The sequence below is a fragment of the Dreissena polymorpha genome, chromosome 13 (genome assembly GCF_020536995.1).
Source record: "Dreissena polymorpha isolate Duluth1 chromosome 13, UMN_Dpol_1.0, whole genome shotgun sequence".
Lineage (NCBI taxonomy): Eukaryota > Metazoa > Mollusca > Bivalvia > Myida > Dreissenidae > Dreissena > Dreissena polymorpha.
This window is the reverse complement of record NC_068367.1, coordinates 3,634,588-3,654,665: the sequence shown is the minus strand read 5'-3', so window position 1 is coordinate 3,654,665 and position 20,078 is coordinate 3,634,588. Positions and strand designations below refer to the sequence as shown.

The window sequence follows — 20,078 nt, the reverse complement described above, 5'->3', positions numbered from 1 at the left end:
ATAGATTGGCCGTCAACTTCTTGATCGCGGCCAATTACATTGTATCAGGGTCGTCGGAAGACTTAATACTTACAATTTCACAAAACAAAACTATAAATACCCGTATTTAAAAAAAAATAAGAATTTAATAAATGATATTTCAAAAATAATAATACATATAATAATTTGAATATTATTATAAGTGGTGTGGATGCGATAGTGTTATTTTTCATTCGCGATTGAAATTTAGTGTAAGGGGTGCATTGAATCAGTTATAAAACAAAGCCCTAAAATAGCTCAATACATTTCAATCTTGAAATGTATTTTTAATTTTCTTTTACATTAAATGAATTTTCGTTTCGTTAACATTGAATGAAAATATTAATAAATTTAAGCATTCAAATTGAAAAAAACACCTGCATATTTTGCAAATTGAACTACTATCTTTGCATGTACACGTATATTGAAAACTCGTCTGTAGTGATAATGAGCGATACAAATCTAGCATTTATGATACCATTAATCTACACATTTAATTTATTTAACGCAAGTATTTTATATCCCTATAATGACCAAACGCGATTGCTTGTTTTCATGATGATTTTTCGAACACTGCAGTAACACACGATCTTTACACATTATAGCAGAGTTAACATTTGCAGGTACCCGTTAAATACGTTAATTGTGTAAATGTGTACAATATTTTAAATGTATAGTTATTAAACACTTTATTGTTATATTTAAACTGGCTAATATATATACTTAAAAGTTCCTAGCTGTTAATCCATTTCGGACAAATTTATATTTTTAAATATGTTCAAATATTTTATTAAAGCAACTGTTAAGTTTGTGACTTAATATGTCGAGAGATGACATGGAGGTTTCATAAATTGTGTTTAATGACCAGACACATGTGGTTTATGCAGAGACCCCATACAGAGTAATACAAGTATTGGTCCCTGGGTTTATGACACACTGTTTTCTTAGTTATTGTCTGTCTGGATCATATCGAGATAATTGGTTTGTGATAAAGAAAGGGGCAATTAAACACTGGGTTAAAATGCTGAAACAAAGAGTGTGAAAATTGGTGTGAACAATTAAATAAAAAAACATTAACATTTATCAAGAAGATTTAGTTAATCTGTAACAAGGTAAGTTTTTACAGACAAATAAATTCAAGTCAGTTTCTATATGTTGATTACATAAAATCAATCAATTTGTTGTGTTTTTTTCGTCCTTATTTGTGTTCGTTCATTGCATTCAATTTAATCTGAAAGAATTTCAATTTCTGAGTATTTTTTGTTCTTCAAAAGGGTCGCGAATATGTTTGTAACCTTATCACGATGCGCTTCATCAATGCAAACAATAGCAGAATGGTCGCAGTTTTGACGGCCAAAATTTGAGCATGCGCAAACGTGACGTCATTATCGGAATCCCCAAAACCTCCTATAGTTACACATGTAAATGTATCAAGTCAAAAAACGTAATAATTTATACTAGTGTTAGTCTATTGCAAGATTTAGTTCACTGATATATTAATTAAATGTGTTATTACTATTAATCACTTCAAGTGGCATAATAAGCAATCAGTTGTGTATTGCGCATCAGACACAAGAAAGAATCAACGCTTGCTGAAGAACTTTTAATTTCAAGATGGTGAGCATAATTAATTGTAGATTTCACCAAGCGCTTATTATCTCTTGTTCTGCGGGTTTTCAATGTACATAGCATCAATAGCTTTTGCTGCCATTTTGTTTATCTGATGCAATTTAGTTCAAACACCCATATGCCAAACGATTGACTGCCCACAATTTTACCTAATTCTTGATTATGCACATTTTATGAGCAAATTATCGCCTTACTATATATAATTTTGTTGTTACCAGTGCAGCAAGCGCCCCTTGTTTTCAACAACGATATGGCAAGTCATTGAAACTTTTAAAGTGTTTTCTGTTGAGTTCAGTAACAATGTTTGGCTAGATTAAACTTTACCGGTACGCTAGTTGCAATAATCCAACTCCCAGCTATTGACCCTCCGGGTCTGGGTCTATGAGCTGTACGTATGTACTCATAAAAGCTCAGAGCATTCAAGAAGAACTACGGGTACGCAGTTGTTTACCACTTTCGACAAAGCGGGGGTTTGGGGGCGGTAGCCCCCGATACTAAGGAAATATAGACGATAAAAGGATTATAAGGTGTTGCGTAAGTTGGTATTCAGGGCTTTTTTTCCTTCTTTGGGACCCGCCGAAAATCGGCCCTTTCCCATCAGATTTTTTTTCCCCTCAGCAGGTAAATTTTCCCCCAGACTTCTTTTTTTTCCCCTAAAAAACTTTAAACTTTAAATACATAAGTTAACCTGATCCAGTGTAGAAAATATAACATATTGCATAATTAAATTATCTTTTGCCTTGATTTTGTTTTAAAAACAGCAAAATATGTTGAATTGATTATTTAAGACTTTCCTTATTTTCCCCAAAATCCGGCGTTTCGCGTGATTTTTTCCCCTAAAAACCGGCATTTTGCGCAGTTTTTTTTCCCTCAAAAGAGGCCAGGCCCTTTCCCCAAAATCAGATAAAAAACCCTGGTATTTGTTAGGTGTTAAGGGTTAGGGTACGCTGTTTGATGTTAAGTGTTGCGAACCGGTAAAGTTCAATCGTCCCCAATGTTTATATGTGAATATCTTTAACAGTATATATATATTGTTAAGTGTTTTTTTTAAGCTAAACTTTTCAGCACATTATACTTTCTTGAAGAAATTTTGATGAAATAATCCCAAAACTTTCCAAGCATATGTTCTGTGTACATCTTTTTTTCTTTATCTGTTTGTTTTACATTGAAAATACTAGTTGGAAACTGTGTAGAGCTATGATTGTCCCAATTTTGTTATTTTTTTGTACATGATCTGATGAACATGACCATTCCAAAACTCTATTTTACTGTCTGTTCATGTCAATCTACTATCTAGTCAATTAATATTTCTGTGTTTTTAGCTCACCTGAGCGGGGTGAGCTATTGTGATCACTCACCGTCCGGTGTCCGTCCGTCCGTCTGTCTGTCTGTCTGTAAACAATTTGTAAACATCTTCTTCTACTAAACCATTGAGCCAATTTCAACTAAATTTCATGTGGAGCATCCCTAGGTCATGGGACAAAAGAATTGTTAAAAAAAAATTGATCACATAACCAAGATGGCCGCCATGACCATATATGGTAAAAACCTTAAAAAATCTTCTTGTCAGAAACCGCTCATCAGATTTTCAAAAAATTTCACAGGGATGACGTTTGAAGGCTCCCCTGAAAAAGTTGTTCAAAGAAATTTGATTCGTCAAAAAACATGGCCGCAGGAGCTCGTTGAACTTTGCATGTTTATTCGTTTTTGCCTATTTTGTGAAAACTTTCAAAAATCTTCCACATTTTTTGTCCGATCCTTTCCAAATTTGCACAGTGTCTTTATATCAATGAGGACACGAACCCTACAAAAAATGAGCATTATTGGTCCATGAAGTACAGAATTACCTCCCCTTGAATTGAGAAAATGGTGTTTATGCAATAAAGTCCAAATTTTTCATCCAATTCTTTCCAAACTTGTAAGGATTTAGCATGGTTCAAACAAGGGAAACAACTACGGTTTATGCATGTTCTTTTTATTACAGATTTGCCTCCCTTTAATTAATTCAAAATCTTATTTTACAGCAGAGATTCCAAAATCTGACCTGTAAATGAGCCCCATATTTACTGCCAGTGCTAGGTTACCTTTTCCCATTTGATCATTCTTAAGTATTGGTCTTGTAATGCTGCTTCTGCTACTGCTACTGCTACTACTACTACTACTACTACTACTACTACTACTACTACTACTACTACTACTTCTACTACTACTACCACTACTACTACTACTACTACTACTACCACTACTACTACTACTACTACTACTACTACTACTACTACTACTACTACTACTACTACTACTACTACTACTACTACTACTACTTCTACTACTACTACTAGTACTACTACCACTAGTACCACCACCACCACCACCACCAACCACCACCACCACCACTTCTACTACTACTACTACTTTTACTTTACCACTACTACTACTACTACTACTACCACTACTACTACCACTACTACTACTACTACTACTACTACCACTACTTCTACTACCACTACTACTACTACTTCTACTACTACTACTACTACTACTACTACTACAACTACTATTACTACTACTTCTACTACTACTACTACTATTACTACTACTACAACACCACCACCACCACCACCACCACCACCACCACCACCACCATTCACAGTGACAAAAAACGTATTCACACAATGGCTGCTACTACAACTTATAGCCCATATAGGGGGGCATGCATGTTTTACAAACAGCCCTTGTTTCTATGGGATTTTAACCACAACTGTTCATGTTTATTTCCGACACATATTTTTAGGTCACCTGTCATGAAGTGACACGGTGAGCTTATGTGATCATGTGATGTCCGGCGTCCGTTGTGCTTGCCTGCGTGTGTCCGTCCGTCAACAATTTGTTTGTGTAGACAGTAGAGGTCACAGTTTGCATCCAATCTTGATGAAATTTGGTCAAAATGTTTATCTTGATGAAATCCGGTTTGGGATTGTATTTGGGTCATCTGGGGTCAAAAACAAGGTCACTAGGTCAAACAATAGAACAACCTTCTGTAGACAATAGAGGTCACAGTTTTCATCCAATCTTTATGAAATTTGGTCAGAATGTTTATCTTGATGAAATCTGGGTTGGGATTTTATTTGGGTCATCTGGGGTCAAAAACTAGGTCACTAGGTCAAATAATAGAAAAACCTTGTGTAGACATTAGAGATCACAGTTTTCATCCAACCTTTATGAAATTTGGTCAGAATTCTTGATATAATCTGGGTGGGATTGTATTTGGGTCATCTGGGGTAAAAATCTAGGTCAAATAAATAGAAAAACCTTGTGTTGACAATAGAGGTCACAGTTTTCATCCAATATTTATGAACTGTGATCAGAATGTTTATCTTGATGAAATCTGGATTGGGATTGTATTTGGGTCATCTAGTCAGGAACTAGGTCAAATCATAGAAAAACATTGTGTAGACAATAGAGGTCATAACTTTCATCTGATCTTAATGAGTCAGGTGAGCGATTCAGGGCCATCATGGCCCTCTTGTTTGTTTAAACTGTTTGGGATTATTTTGATGCATGTTACATCAATTAAAAAGTGTTATTTCTTACCGTACAAGTAATCAAACGTTTTATCTTGTAAAATGTTGCAACTCGGCCCTGTTTGTATATAAAGTTCATTGAACATTATGTAGATCTTTATAGTTTGTGCAGCCCAAAATGTCATATTTAGTTATTCTCATTACTTTGCTACTTAATTGCTAGCATAAGAAACATAACATTGTAGTTATTTGAATATTTGTTTTGATTTAGTTGTTGCAGTTTCTTACCGCCTCACTGTCACATGTACTCACAGATGTGAATAAGCAAACACATTTTCAACAAGTTGTTGGGTTATGTGTCCAGATTTTTATGGGGATCAATAATCTATTGAAATAAAAAAAGGCATTTAATTGTTTCTATAAAAAAAAAGTGGTTTTAAATAATCTTTTTCTGATTTCAGGTTCAGTGCTGGTGAAAAAACATGAGTTCCTGATCCAGAGCGGCTTTTAAGGCGAGCCCTAATGATACATGTCATTATCAATGTGACAGTTGCCTTAAACAATTCATGAATAATAAATTGTTTTTAAAAAGCTTAAAACGTGTATTTACACATTTTGTGTCAAGACTTAATTAAACAATTAATATAGTTGACAGAAATAAGTGTAACCAATATTATTGCTGTTAATTGGAACATCCTTATAGTGTAAGCTAACACACCTTTCTATATGGAGAGGAAATCCAGGTTCAAATCCTGGTGGGGATCCCATATTAACAGCAACTTAGATTATGTTCATATTGATTATACAAACAATACTTTTTGTTGTCAAAGTGTGTTGTATTTAATATGCAAATAAAATTTTCATTGTTTTTTGATAGTTCTCTATATCTCACACACACTTATGCAGTAATTTTGTTTTGTTTTACTTCATGTCATGTATCATTCGTATTATGGCACCATTATTAGCTTCACAAGATATCAGATGTCAAAAACAAAGGCCCATAATTATGTCCTGGCAATGAATCATAATTGTAAAACTTTTACTTTGAAAAGAAAAGGGTTCTTCTTTGTTTCTACTACAGAATAAAATAAAAACGTTATTTTTCGTACTTTATTACAAAATCAGGATATACGCCAAATATCTTTTTAGCTCCACTGGCCAAAGACCAGCGGGGCTTATGTCATGGTCCTGTGTTCGTCGTGCGTGTGTCCGTCCGCGCATTAACTTTTCCTTTAAACATCTTTTATCTTTAACATGAAGTACAAAAAACAAGTACCAAATTTTAATTGTTTTTGTCCATAGTCTTAAACTAAAAATCCTGATTGAGAAAGAAATAGCCCTCAGTAATGACACATTACAAAATTTTGAACAAAAATGGAATCGGATAAAATTCTCATAATGTTTGTCCACTTATATACATTTCACTCTAATGTTAGTTTATCTTTCTAAAATATTTTTGTATATATTTTTTTCAATCTTATAAGATCATTGTGAATATACAACAAAACACACAAGTCCAGTATGCTTTCTTCCCACTTTATACAACTCATCATTTTTCATAACTGTTCTTCTGTTGTTCTTTTCTCTTAAAAAAAACCCCACCTATCACAAACAACCAAAGAAAAAACTTTTTAACCCAATTTTTTGTTGTTTTTTTCTTAATCTTGAGGAAACCAAAAAACTAAATATATATTAGCATATCTCGTATAACATGTCTGAACTTTATTGCTTTGTACAATCGTTTTGTTGTATGATCATATGCATGTATACATTGTATGTATTAAATTGAATAAAAAAAATAATTATAAAACTTTTACTTTGAAAAGAAAAGGGTTCTTCTTTGTTTCTACTACAGAATCAAATAAAAACATTATTTTTCGTACTATATTACAAAATCAGGATATACGCCGAATATCTTTTGAGCTCTATTGGCCAAAAACCAGCATGGTCCTGTGTTCGTCGTGCATGCGTGCGTCCATCCGCGCGTTAACTTTTCCTTTAAACATCTTCTCCTAAACTGCTGGTCCAATTCTGATGAAATTTCTCAGGAATGTTCTTGGGGTGAACCTCTTTCAAATTTGTTCAAATTATGCCCCTGGGGTCAAATTTGACCCTGCCCCAGGGGTCTCAAAATTGAAAATTTGCTTATATAAGGCCTATTTTGTGAAAACTTCAACAATCTTGTCCATAACCATTGGGCTTAGGGCTACCAAATTTGGTATGTAGTGACATCTAAAATAAACCTCTACCAAATTTGCTCAAATAATGCCTCTGGGTTAACTTGGACCCTGCCCCGGGTCAAATTTGTTCCTGACCCGCGGGTCACAAAATTGAACATTATATACACTTATATCTTGCTTATTTTGTGAAAACTTTTAAAATATTCTTGTCCTTAACTCTAGGACCTAGGGCTACCACATTTTGTATGTAGTGAGATATAGTAGTCCTCTACAAAGTTTGCTCAAATTATGCCCCTGGGGTTAAATTTGACCTGCCCAGGAGGTCACAAAAGTGAAATGTGCTTAAATAGGGCCTATATTTAAGTATTTGCACATGCAGAGAATATTTGTTTCAGCCTTTTTTTCAGCAGTGGAGTGATACAGGGCCATCATGGCCCTCTTGTTTAATAATTAGAATTAAAAATGGTTTAAAGCTTGTGTTTGACGTCCTTTCTTCTGGAAAGCAGAACTGTATAGGCATAAATGACTACTCTTTTTTGTTAGAATCAACATTGATGCATTATTACTTAAGCAAAGTTGAACTCTTTAAAAACTCGATGACTGGGGGACTAAATTTTTCATGTTTGTTGCTTACAATTTACTGAATATATGAATGTTAATGGTGAACAAATGCCATCTCTCTTTACAGGTAGATGGTGTTTTTTCATAAATATCCAGGTTTTTTGTGTATAAAAAAGACCACATAACATATTGACATAGTATAAAATGAAATCTGAGCTATACATCTATGATGATGACATTATGTGTTTCGCTGTAAAAAAAATTACAGAGAAAATAGACTACAGATGCATGTCACAAGAGTTGTTAAAGGGCATTTTGACATTATTGCCCCTGACTTTTGCCCATTTTGAAGGATTATCTTATAAAAAACTGATTCTTGGTTTAGCGTGCATAGGGAATGGAGGAGCATTTATTGGTGCCTTTTAAAAAGTTGTTTCATATTGTGGAAAATTGAGTTTTAAAATGAATACACGATGCCTTATTAAATTCCAACTAAATCTTTGTTTTTTCTTTAAAAACAATTAAGAGATGTGTTTGTCAGAAACACAATACCCCCTATCGCGCCGCTTTGAAGCCATATATTTGACCTTGAAGAATGACCTTGACCTTTCACCACTCAAAATGTGCAGCTACATGAGATGCACATGCATGCCAAATATCAAGTTGCTATCTTCAATATTGCAAAAGTAAGGGCAATGTTAAAGTTTTCAGACGGAAGGACAGACAGACAGACTGACGGACAATTCAAAAACTATAAGCCACCCTACCTGGGGCATAAAAACTGTATTCTTAATTTGTTTATAGGTGTTATTGGTGTCTCCACAGTATTGGAATAACCAATTTACACTTAAGGCTTAAACTGGGCTGATCCATTATATTCACCACCAGGTTCATTTAAATGCTTACTGGGTCAAACATGCGGCGTGGGGATACGCGTCGGCCTCTGTCGCGCCACTTATAGTTACAATTGTTGCCTGCACAGTTGACCATATTTAGTTTTTTGGTTGCCCAGCTAAAGAGTATCGGTCTGGCCAGAATAACAACATCTGGAATTAAGTTGCCTAGGCTAAAATATAAAAAATATCTGCCAGAAGGACTGTATGGTTGCCATCATCAAATGCACAGAAAGAATTGTTTCTCAAATTCAATCAAGCTCTCCACTTATTCCATCCTGCAAAATCCTTTAGGTGTCTCAATACTGGTAATAGTAAACCCCACTGAGGGCCATATGGCTTTTGTCTGTATACAGTTTGTGACTGCCTGGCTTGTCACTATAATGTTGTTTTTTTTGGGGGGGGGGGGGATCTAAGTGGAGTTTACTATTTCTTATATTACACCGAAGAGTTTTCCCTGAAGCACTGTACAGTGTTGAACGATTGTTTATGGTATAGAACCTAAACATATGAATTAAATCTCAAAGTTTGTCGCCCTGCAAAACATCCGCAATGTTGTACCGGTAATTAATGCAATAATAAGAAATACTGGTTCTTTAAGCTTGAATAATGGTATTGTTTATACTTCAAGAAACAACTAATTGGCTTTCTAAACATTTAATTAACATTTGAATATTTGTATGAAATGACAACTAATGTTTAACAATAACATTGGTCCTTCTATATCTATATTATCAGTTAATTTAGTGCAAATTTAATGGTGTGTAACCCGAACTATATTTTCGGTGTAATATCTTCCGCCTAGAGGCGTTAGACATATCCTTCCACCAAATACACCCGAGAGACGATCGCCGATATGGCGGATTGTCCGAGGTGTCCCGATTGATAAGTATGAATGTAAGTTGCGGATCTGATTGACAGAACAGCCAAAAGTTATTTTTATGGGCGGAACTTCAGATACAATAGTACACAAGAAAAATAATATACATTGTATATATCTTTAGTAAAAACCGTGTTAGAATCGAAATAATTCAAGTACTTTACAGTTTGTTGTTGAATAACCCACAGCCGAAAAGTTAGATGCGTGGTTTCAAATCACACTTCGCACTCGTAATTTAATCCCTACGCATCTAAACTATCGAACGTGGGTCATTTGACAACAAACTAGAACATACACGAATTATTTGGTTTTGTTATTGTAAGTAGCCAACCTACGCACAGACATTTGTTTGGCTCAGTAAATGTTTGTAAGCTATTATCGAGTCGACAACGAGTTAAAACATCGGTATGGTGTATAGCGGATTTTAGTGAGTATCGGATAGCTTAAAAGTTTTTTGCAAAATACTTTTATTTATGTTAAGATTGATAGTTTTCTATGAATTGAATACAAAAAGCCTTTCATTGTTAAGTCGATTCATGTTTTTGTTGATGTGTGTCAATGTTTACAACTGTTTCTTTTTTCGAAAGCAAAACAAGGTCACGTTATGTACGCACCGTTTTTGTGACGAAAGGAAAAGTGCAGACGAAAGGTTTCTTGAATTTTGCAGATTTGTTTGGTAAACATAATGTTCATTGATGTAATATTTTAGTACTATGTGTCCTATACAAAAGTAAGAATGCTCAGAAACCAGATTGATGCGTACGATATAAAACAAGAGCACCGCCTTGCGGGTGCAGGCCGCTCATCTATTTTCTTTTTAAAGGTGAAGGGACTCTCAATTTCAATCACAAAGGAGGGAGGGGTTGAGTGAAGAGGGGTGTATAGTGTGGGTGTGTGGACATATATTACATTATCTTCCAAAAATGCGAAAGAAAATGGTGGAAAAAAAAATTCGGGGGGGGGGGGGGGGATTCTTGGGTGCGATGGTTGGACGGTATTTTAAAAAGGAAATAATAAATATTTGTGTTTTTTAACCGTTTCAAAAAAAAATAATTTGGGGGCGGGGGGTATAGTGTGAGGGTGTGGTGGTCATTTGTGAGATGATCTTAAAAAAAAAAAAATAAAAAAAATAGGGGGGGGGGGGATTCGGGGGGGGGCACGGGGGATGGTTTGGGTGGAGTCTATTGTGGTATGTCAGGTAAGAGTAGTTTTGTCAAAGTATCAATCAAATCTAATCATAAATAAAGAAGTTATGGCAGTATTAGCAAAATTTAATAATTTGACCTTGAGAGTCAATGTCATTCAAAGGTCAAGGTAAAATTCAACTTGCCAGGTACAGTAACCTCATGATAGCATGAAAGTATTTGAAGTTTGAAAGCAATAGCCTTGATACTTTAAAAGTAAAGTGGATCGAAAAACAAAATTTAACCATATATTCAAAGTTACTAAGTCAAAAAAAGGCCATAATTCCGTAAAAATGACAACCAGAGTTATGCAACTTGTCCTTATACTGTACCCTTATGATAGTTTGCGAGTGTTCCAAGTATGAAAGCACTATCTATGATACTTTAGGGATAAAGTGGACTAAAACACAAAACTTAACCAAATTTTCAATTTTCTAAGTATAAAGGGCCCATAATTCCGTCCAAATGCCAGTCAGAGTTACATAACTTTGTCTGCACAGTCCCCTTATGATAGTTAATAAGTGTTGCAAGTATGAAAGCAATAGCTTTGATACTGTAGGAATAAAGTGAGTGTAGCCAATTGTATAAATCTGGATATCTTTTACCAACAGATAACGTTTGGTTATCTTCAATTTTAGGATATCTTTTTGATTAGTGATTGTATAAAAATATATTGTATAGATATTCAAACAGTTGCACGTTTTATGTAAGTTTTGGATAAGATTCAGCCAAGGTATTTGACTTTGGTTACCTTTATCTGAAAAATGTTATCAATTGGATTGGCTAAATTTATCCATATTTATACAATTGGCTACCATTGACCAAGATTCGAACATAACCTAGATATTGTCAAGGTAACATTCTGACAAAGTTTCACCAAGATTGTGCCAAAATTGTTCCCACTAGACACGCTACAAGTTAAGGACGCTTTGCGCACGTCACATGTCAAGAGACACTATATATAAACAATCACAAAAGCTCAACTTGTGCACTTCATTCTTAAAATAAATGGTATTTACTCTCATAGCATATTCCATTAAAGCCTATAATCTGTACAAAAACATTAATTTATTTCTGATATGAATTATTGGGCAAAAAAGAAGTTAAATAGACTCATATAAACCGTAAGGTTAACTTAAGTTGAATTAAAGGGACCTTTCACAGATTTTGGCATATATTGAATTTTGTCATTAAATGCTTTATTTTGATAAATGTTAGAATTGGATCTAAAAAGTTTCAGTAAAAAAAAACAAGACTAAAATTTAAAAAAGAAAAAAAGTAACCCTCAAATGACCCTTGGAGTAAAAGTCCATCGCAAAGACCATTCGGACATTTATGCTCATACCATGAGTGATGTATTTTATGCTTTATACAAGCAATCCACGTAGTATCACAAAATATAATGACAACAACAGAACTCTCCAAATTCTGCAATCGTTTCACATTGCAGTGCTTTATAATTTTCAGGTTTTTAAATCTTCAAAAGATGCATATAATGTATATTTGAGAGCATGGTAAATGTTCAGTATTACTGTTTCCTCACAAATATCCTTACTACCTCACAAATATCGTAACTACAACGGAAATTTGCAAATCTGAAACTTTTTTATTTTGTAAATTTACCAAAACGTGAAATGGCCCCTTTAATACTCTCCTTCCCAGCATTGAGCCACCTACGATGTATTCTATGTCTTCTGTTTGGATATTGAAAGTACTTCAATCAATAGTTTATTTAAACAATATTTTTATGCCGAGTCTCCTACACACCTCAGTTTGCATTTATGAATGCTACAGAAAAAACTGAGTTCAATTAATCAAAAATTCTTTTTATCTTCAAACTATAAGTAAAGCTCATGAAACACGTCATAATGATTATACTATGTCCGTCTTTGTTTCATTCCAGATACTGCAGCATCAACTTATAGGATATACTATGTCTAATCTTTGTGTGTTTGGGACGGAAAAAAGTGAGACAAAGATTCTTTAAATTCCTCGGGAATTTTAATCGAAAAATGATAAATATAATTGTACAATGAGCATAAAATAATATGCAATAAAGAATGAGAACAGTATTTCTTCCAAATAGCACAAATTGAACTCTGAAATCCATAAGAGACTGGGTCCACTGCTCCTAATCCGAATGTAGTATCCCCCTATAAACGCTTGATAGAAGTTATGAGCTTTTTTCTAAACCTAAACGCAGATTTCGAAACCTAAACACGGACCTTAAGTTCAAGGTCAAGGTCACAGGGGTCAAAATTTGTGTGCGTATGGAAAGGCCTTGTCCATATACACAAGCATACCAAATATGAAGGTTACATCTCAAGGGACATGGAAGTTATGAGCATTTTTCGAAACCTAAACGCAAAGTGTGACAGAAAGACGGATAAACAGTCCGTTCACTATATGCCCTCCTACCGGGGGCATAATAAACATTTGTTATTTAATCATAAACTTTTCTGACAATTGCTGAATGAATTAAACATTTTGCCTCTGATGCATAAAGTTGACATATTTTAGAGTTGAAATAATTATATCAATAATCGTACACCTTTAAGATGTATGTGTATTTCCTTTGATATCAGAAACCATTATTTTATAGAAAACAATCTCATATGTCTCACTTGAGCAGCTAACTTATTGTATTAAATGCAAAATTAACTTTAATCTGCCTAGAAGTCAACACAAATCCATGTATTGTACAAATCAGAGACTGGTCAGAGACTGTTTTGTTAATCACCCTGCTGTGAATGTCGTTCACTACTTCCACTGTTTCTTGATTGAGAAATTCTTCTCAGAATCCTTCAACATAATCTGAAAGCAGAAAAACAACATATTGTCAATTTTATGTAATTAATGCTTTCATAAATGCCAATAACATTAAATTGTCCAATATGAACTTCCAAATCACATTCAGCACATCAAACGTTTTCATAAGTAGAAGCATGTGTATTTCATTAACTTTTTTCTGAAGTACACATTGGAATATTTGTGATTTGAAATATACAGAAATTAATCATTCTACCATAGCTGGGAATGAGTTTTAACTTTTGTGGTAAAAAACAGATGACATTAATAGGCTGCCATAATAATGAAAGGGTTATCTGGGGGATCAAGATTGAGCTAAACTGAGCATTGTTCAAAACATTAACACTTTAAAGAGTTATATGCAACATGATTGTGAAAACTGTGCTTAAAAAATCAGCTTTCAAAATACAAAACATCCTTCATTATTGTTAATAATTTCCAGCATGAAATATAACTTCAATAACAACATGGGCTACGAAGAATTTATGACAAATTCATGCCCGCTGTAACTGCAACTTATCTGCCCCCAAGAATGTTACCATGTCAATATGAACAATACAGGGTGACATTAAAGATTATCAGTTGAAACGTCTGACTACAGGTGTCCCCATCCATCATTTTTAAGCCAAAATAAGGTTTCTTCCCATATAAATGGAAAAAATATCTCATGAGACATTTTCAAAACAACAAGAGATGTGTTTGTCAGAAACACAATGCCCCTTAAAGTGCCGCTTTGAATGTATTTTTTTGACCTTTGACCTTGAAGGATACCCTTGACTTTCACCACTCAAAATGTGCAGCTCCATAAGATACACATGCATGCCAAATATCAAGTTGCTACGTTCAATATTGCAAAAGATATGAAGAAGGTTAAAGTTTTGGGACACACACACGGACACATACAATGACAGACAGGCCAAAAACAATACACCCCCAATCTTTCGATCCGGAGGCATAAAAAGTAAAACAACTTCACAAAATATCAATTAACCTGCATCATTAGATTTTCTAACAAGAGCACCGCATAACGGGTGCCAACGCTCGGCTGCAAAAGCTTGTCAGAATTTTTTTTTTTAGAAGTCACAGTGACCTTGACCTTTGACATCACAGTGACCTTGACCTTTGACCTAGTGACCCAAAATTGGGTGTGGCATGTAGAACTCATCTAGGTGCATCTACATATGAAGTTTCAAAGTTGTAGGTGGAAGCACTTTTATTTTAGAGCCAATGTTAATTGGTTTTAGCATGACGCCTACGGCGGAGAGCTGACGGCAAGCTGGCTATGACAATACCTCTGTTTTTCTCCGAAAACAGCCGAGCTAATAAAATAAAAGTAGTTCTTTTGAAAATTGATATCCCAGGATTACATTATTACCTGAAAAACTGTTGAAAGTATTATTATTTGAATACTTCCGCTTTTAATGGAAAATGATGCAAAATTTTACCCCATCTACTGCTTATAATTCACAGCCCACAAACAGTCTGAGGACCATTGGCAATTACCTTGGCTACAGCCAGTTCGAAGTCTTCCTGAGTGACATGAACCCTGCGTTCTCTGAGAGCGTACATCCCAGCTTCAGTACACACACCCTGCAGGCAAAACAATGGGTGACAATGATGTTTTATGTATTCCAAAATTTACAGAAATGGTTGGATGCACTTGCTGATTGGGCTCCGGCCATGTGATTTTAACATTGCCCAAATGACAACTCCATTTTAAATTTTCTGAACTAACAAACAGAAAAAGATCTTAATTTAACAAAGACATTCAATGTCAAGTACTTTGCAAGAGCTTCTTGATGGAGCACTGCATAAAAAAACTTTCTTCATTTCAGGATAAAAACAATTGTTCAACATGATGCTTTGTGAACAACACCCCTATATCTATGATATAATGTCCCCACCTTGACCTCAGCCCCTGAGGCCCCAGGCATCATTTCAGCAATCTTGCGGAGATTAATGCCTCGGGTCAGGTTCATCTTGCGGGAGTGGATCTTCAAGATGTCCAAACGGGCCTGGAAGTGTTTTAATAAACACATCAAATAAACCATATTGAGCTAAGAACTACACATTTTCATGAAATTAATTATAATTTTAAATGCAATTGGTTGTTTAAACAACATTTTTTTTATCATATTGCAAGGAGTAAAATTATACGCCCACTCGTATTTGCAAGTGAACAATTGCAAAAGGCCAGTTAAATACATCTAATGATGATCCCAGAAGGTGAAATCCATGAAGAATGTTTTAAAATGTAAACTTAAAACCTCCTTCATCTTCACACTTAAATGGTTAATGTAAATGGAAATAAAGAAAATGTTCTGCAGAAAATGCTAAAAATAGATAAGAGTTCATTGATAGCCAATTAAAGAGTATCTTTCAAGATGTAAACAAACGCCCACGTGAGGCGCAAAATTCTCTTAACAATTGCAGCTTTTGTACTTTCATAACTTTTTTTTCCAGCAATTCCAAGCAGACCCAGCTGCTTCAGAATAGTGATTGTTTACTGCTGAATGCAAGAGAGCATTTATTTTCTGCACACAGTGAAGGTAAAGGATATCATCTGTAGTCCCCATAGGCTCATCAAGACACACTTTTTTCTTAATCTGGATTTTGGCAGTTTGCACAGGCTAATCTGGGACCACACTTTACACAAATGCATTAAGCCCCATTTTTCCACAGCAAGGCTTATAAACATAACATAGAACATCGGAATATTATACTACCTCCTCATTGGGTGGTGGGAACTCGATTTTTCTGTCTATGCGGCCAGGACGGAGCAAGGCTGAATCCAGGATGTCTATTCTGTTAGTGGCCATGATTACCTAACAAAAAAACAATCTTTTTATAACTTATTAACATACCAGTGATAAAAATATGCGAACACCCTGCACTATGAAGTTTTGAACCAGGCTAGTTTAGAATCTTGGTTTCATGTATGCAGGCTTTTATCATTTTCATGGTCCCAAGTAATAATAATTATTGTCTAAGGAATGTGCCTGATAAACTGTGGCAGGGTCTTAATTTGGCATAGTCTGGAGACAACTGCTTAATCACTTAGCTTATCTATATATGAGCCTTGTTCTGAGAAAACTGGGCTTAATGCATGTGTGTAAAGTGTCGTCCCAGCTTTAATCAGGGACAACACTTTTCGCTTTAACTTGATTTTTTGCAAGGAGGGACTTCCTTGAAACTAAAAATACCATAAAAGCGGAAAGTGTCGTCCCTGATTTGCCTGTGCAGACTGCACAGGCTAATCTGGGACAACACTTTACGCACATGCATTTTGCCAAATTTTCACAGAACAAGACACATGTATAGCAAATGTGTGTTTTCTGATTTGTGTTACTGTATGTTTGAGCTCGCAGATTAATGTCTTCATATGCACCAGACCAAAGAAAAACAAAAAATTCAGCTCAAAAGAAGCCGGAATGATACGTTGCACTTGGTATAGAATGAGATCAACAGACCTTGATATTTTGTTTTGGTTCAAAGCCATCGAGTTGATTCAGAAGCTCTAACATAGTCCTCTGCACTTCACTGTCACCTGAGGAACAGACGGACAAACATGAATTAACCTGCTCAAATTCTTTAATGACAGTACAACAATCAGTACTGTGCTGTCAACTTTGGGATAAATGAGATTCCTGATTGTAAGGATGATATGATGTCACACCTGTGAACAATATTTCTTTAAGTTTCAGTGAGATTTAAATGGTCGATATTTCATTTTGAAGCACCTAAGAGGATCTGGAACAATAAAAAAAAGTTAAGGAATTGAATTTTTCTTCATGTTTCCTCAAACTGTACACTATTTCATTGATAAATCCCCCCCCCCATCCATACATTCAATAAAACTGAAAACTTTGGGCTTATACTTATATATGTATTGGGTTGCAGAAAATAAGCTGTGAACATGGGTATTATGGCATAGTCACCGTCTGATCAGGTGCTACGCTGCCAGCTATAGTCACGCATGGTATTACCCTTTCAGCACTGGAACCGAATTTTAAAGGCCTTTGCAAACAGTTAGGATCCAGATGAGACACCACAGAAAGTGGCACCTCATCAGGATCAAAACAGTTTTGCTATTCTGATAGTATTCTTTGAAAAACAAGAGCACCGCCTTGCGGGTGCAGACCGCTCATCTATTTTCTTTTTAAAGGTGAACAGACTCTCATTTTCAATCACAAAGGAGGGAGGGGTGGAGTGAAGAGGGGTGAATAGTGTGGGGGTGTGGACATTTATTACATTATCTTCCAAAAATGCGAAAAAAAATGCAAAAAAAAAAAAATCGGGGGAGGGGGGAGGAAGGGATTCTTGGGTGCGATGGTTGGACGGTATTTCAAACATAAAATAATAAAAAAAAATATTTGTGTTCTTTAACCGTTTCAAAAAAAAATAAAATTGGGGGGTGAGATGGGGGGGGGGGGGGGGGGGGGGGGGGGGGATGGGGGTATAGTGTGAGGGTGTGGTGGTAATTTGTGAGATGATCTTACAAAAAAAAAAATTTTTAGGGGGGATTCGGGTGGGGAAAGGGGGGGTGGGGGGGATTCTTTGGTGCGATGGTTTGACGGTATTTCAAACATAAAATAATAAAAATAAATAGTTGTGTTTTTAAACCAATATAAAAAAAAATTGGAGGGGGGGGGGAATAGTGTGAGTGTGTGGTGGTCATTTGTGAGATGATCTTAAACAAAAAAAAAAAATAAATAAAAAAATAGGGGGGGGAGGGGATTCGGGGGGGGGGGGGGGAGTCAAGGTCATTAAAAGGTCAAGGTAAAATTCAACTTGCCAGGTACAGTAACCTCATGATAGCATGAAAGTATTTGAAGTTTGAAAGCAATAGCCTTGATACTGTAGGAATAAAGTGGACCCAGGGGACAAAAATATTTATAAATTGCACTCGTCCTGCAGGACAAGTGCATTAAAATTTTCACTCGTCCTGCAAACACATGCACTTGTCCTTCAAATATGTGTGAAAGAAAGATTGCAAAGGACTGATATGACTAACAATGTTTCCTATATCACTGCTAAACTGCTGCTTACTTAGTTATTCATGCCAGCTGATCACAGAAGAAATGTTAACTTACTTTATTTATGAGGAACACAAAATAAATAAATGAAGACAAATTTGTTTTTTTCCTTTTTCTAATGCTTGAGTGCTTTCCATTTTGGATGGTTGAACATCGCTCGTGCCCCTTTTAAAGAACGCTCGTATGTCAGACATTTTTCAGATGAAATTCAGACTGGTTTAAAACCGTACTTCGCAGTAAAATAATTCTTTAAAAAAATCAATACTTACAGTGAATGAAGTCAGATGGTTCCATGTCAACATGGACGCGCAAAGTTTACACCAAAAAGCCAATATTTACTCGGGACACAGTCTCGCATAACAACGCGCAGCTGCTGTATGAAATTTTCAATTACGATTTCTGGTTCATTATCGTTCTACTTTCGGAATAGACATGCTTTAAGAAATGATTTTATTTAATGAAAAAGAGTCTTACTGGTCAGAAAATACATATTTTAACATCAGTTTTTTTTCACTCGTCCTGTAGGACGAGAGCTTTAGGGAAATTCACTCGTCCTTTCAAGATTTAACTCGTCAATACGAGTGGACGAGTGGAATTTTTGTCCCCTGGGACCTAAACACAAAACTTAACCAAATTTTCAATTTTCTAAGTATAAAAAGGGCACATAATTCTGTCAAAATGCCAGTCAGAGTTACATTACTTTGCCTGCACAGTCCCCTTATGATAGTTAGTAAGTGTTGCAAGCATGAAAGCAATAGCTTTGATACTTAAGGAATAAAATGGACCTAAACACAAAACTTAACCAAAATTTTCAATTTTCTTAGTATAAAAAGGGCACATAATTCTGTCAAAATGCACACCAGAGTTATGTAACTTTGCCTGCCCAGTCCCCTGATGATAGTAAGTAAGTGTACCAAGTTTGAATGCAATAGCATTGATACTTTCTGAAAAAAGTGGACCTAAACGCAAAACTTAACCAAAATTTTCAATTTTCTAAGTATAAAAAGGGCACATAATTCAGTCAAAATGCACGCCAGAGTTATCTAACTTTGCCTGCCCAGTCCCCTCGTGATAGTAAGTAAGTGTACCAAGTTTGAATGCAATAGCATTGATACTTTCTGAGAAAAGTGGACCTAAATGCAAAACTTAACCGGACGCCGACACCGACGCCAAGGTGATGACAATAGCTCATAAGTTTTTTTCAAAAAATAGATGAGCTAAAAATGGAAGAAAGTTCAGGCTGTCAAGTGACCTTTTTTCAAAAAGTATGAAAAAATAGGAACTACTTTTGCAAGAAAAGTAGGAAAAAAGTAGGAAAAAGTAGGAACTTTTCCCTCATAAGTAGAAATACATAATACTAATTTTTTA

The 20,078-nt window shown here is 35.2% G+C and overlaps 1 protein-coding gene across 9 annotated transcripts in view; it reads right to left on the bottom strand.

Moving 5' to 3' along the window:
• Positions 1–12,845: 12,845 nt before the first annotated feature.
• Positions 12,846–20,078, bottom strand: part of LOC127855469 (26S proteasome regulatory subunit 8) — a 34,058-nt gene continuing 26,825 nt past the window's right edge. For all 9 annotated transcript variants that reach the window (XM_052391049.1, XM_052391051.1, XM_052391052.1 and 6 more), the window contains 5 exons: positions 17,145–17,221; positions 16,401–16,499; positions 15,579–15,689; positions 15,178–15,264; positions 12,846–13,680 (listed from right to left, as the gene is read on the bottom strand). In XM_052391049.1, the coding sequence (XP_052247009.1) occupies positions 13,627–13,680; positions 15,178–15,264; positions 15,579–15,689; positions 16,401–16,499; positions 17,145–17,221 (428 nt within the window). In that variant the 3' untranslated portion in view covers positions 12,846–13,626. The remainder of the gene's footprint in view (positions 13,681–15,177; positions 15,265–15,578; positions 15,690–16,400; positions 16,500–17,144; positions 17,222–20,078) is intronic.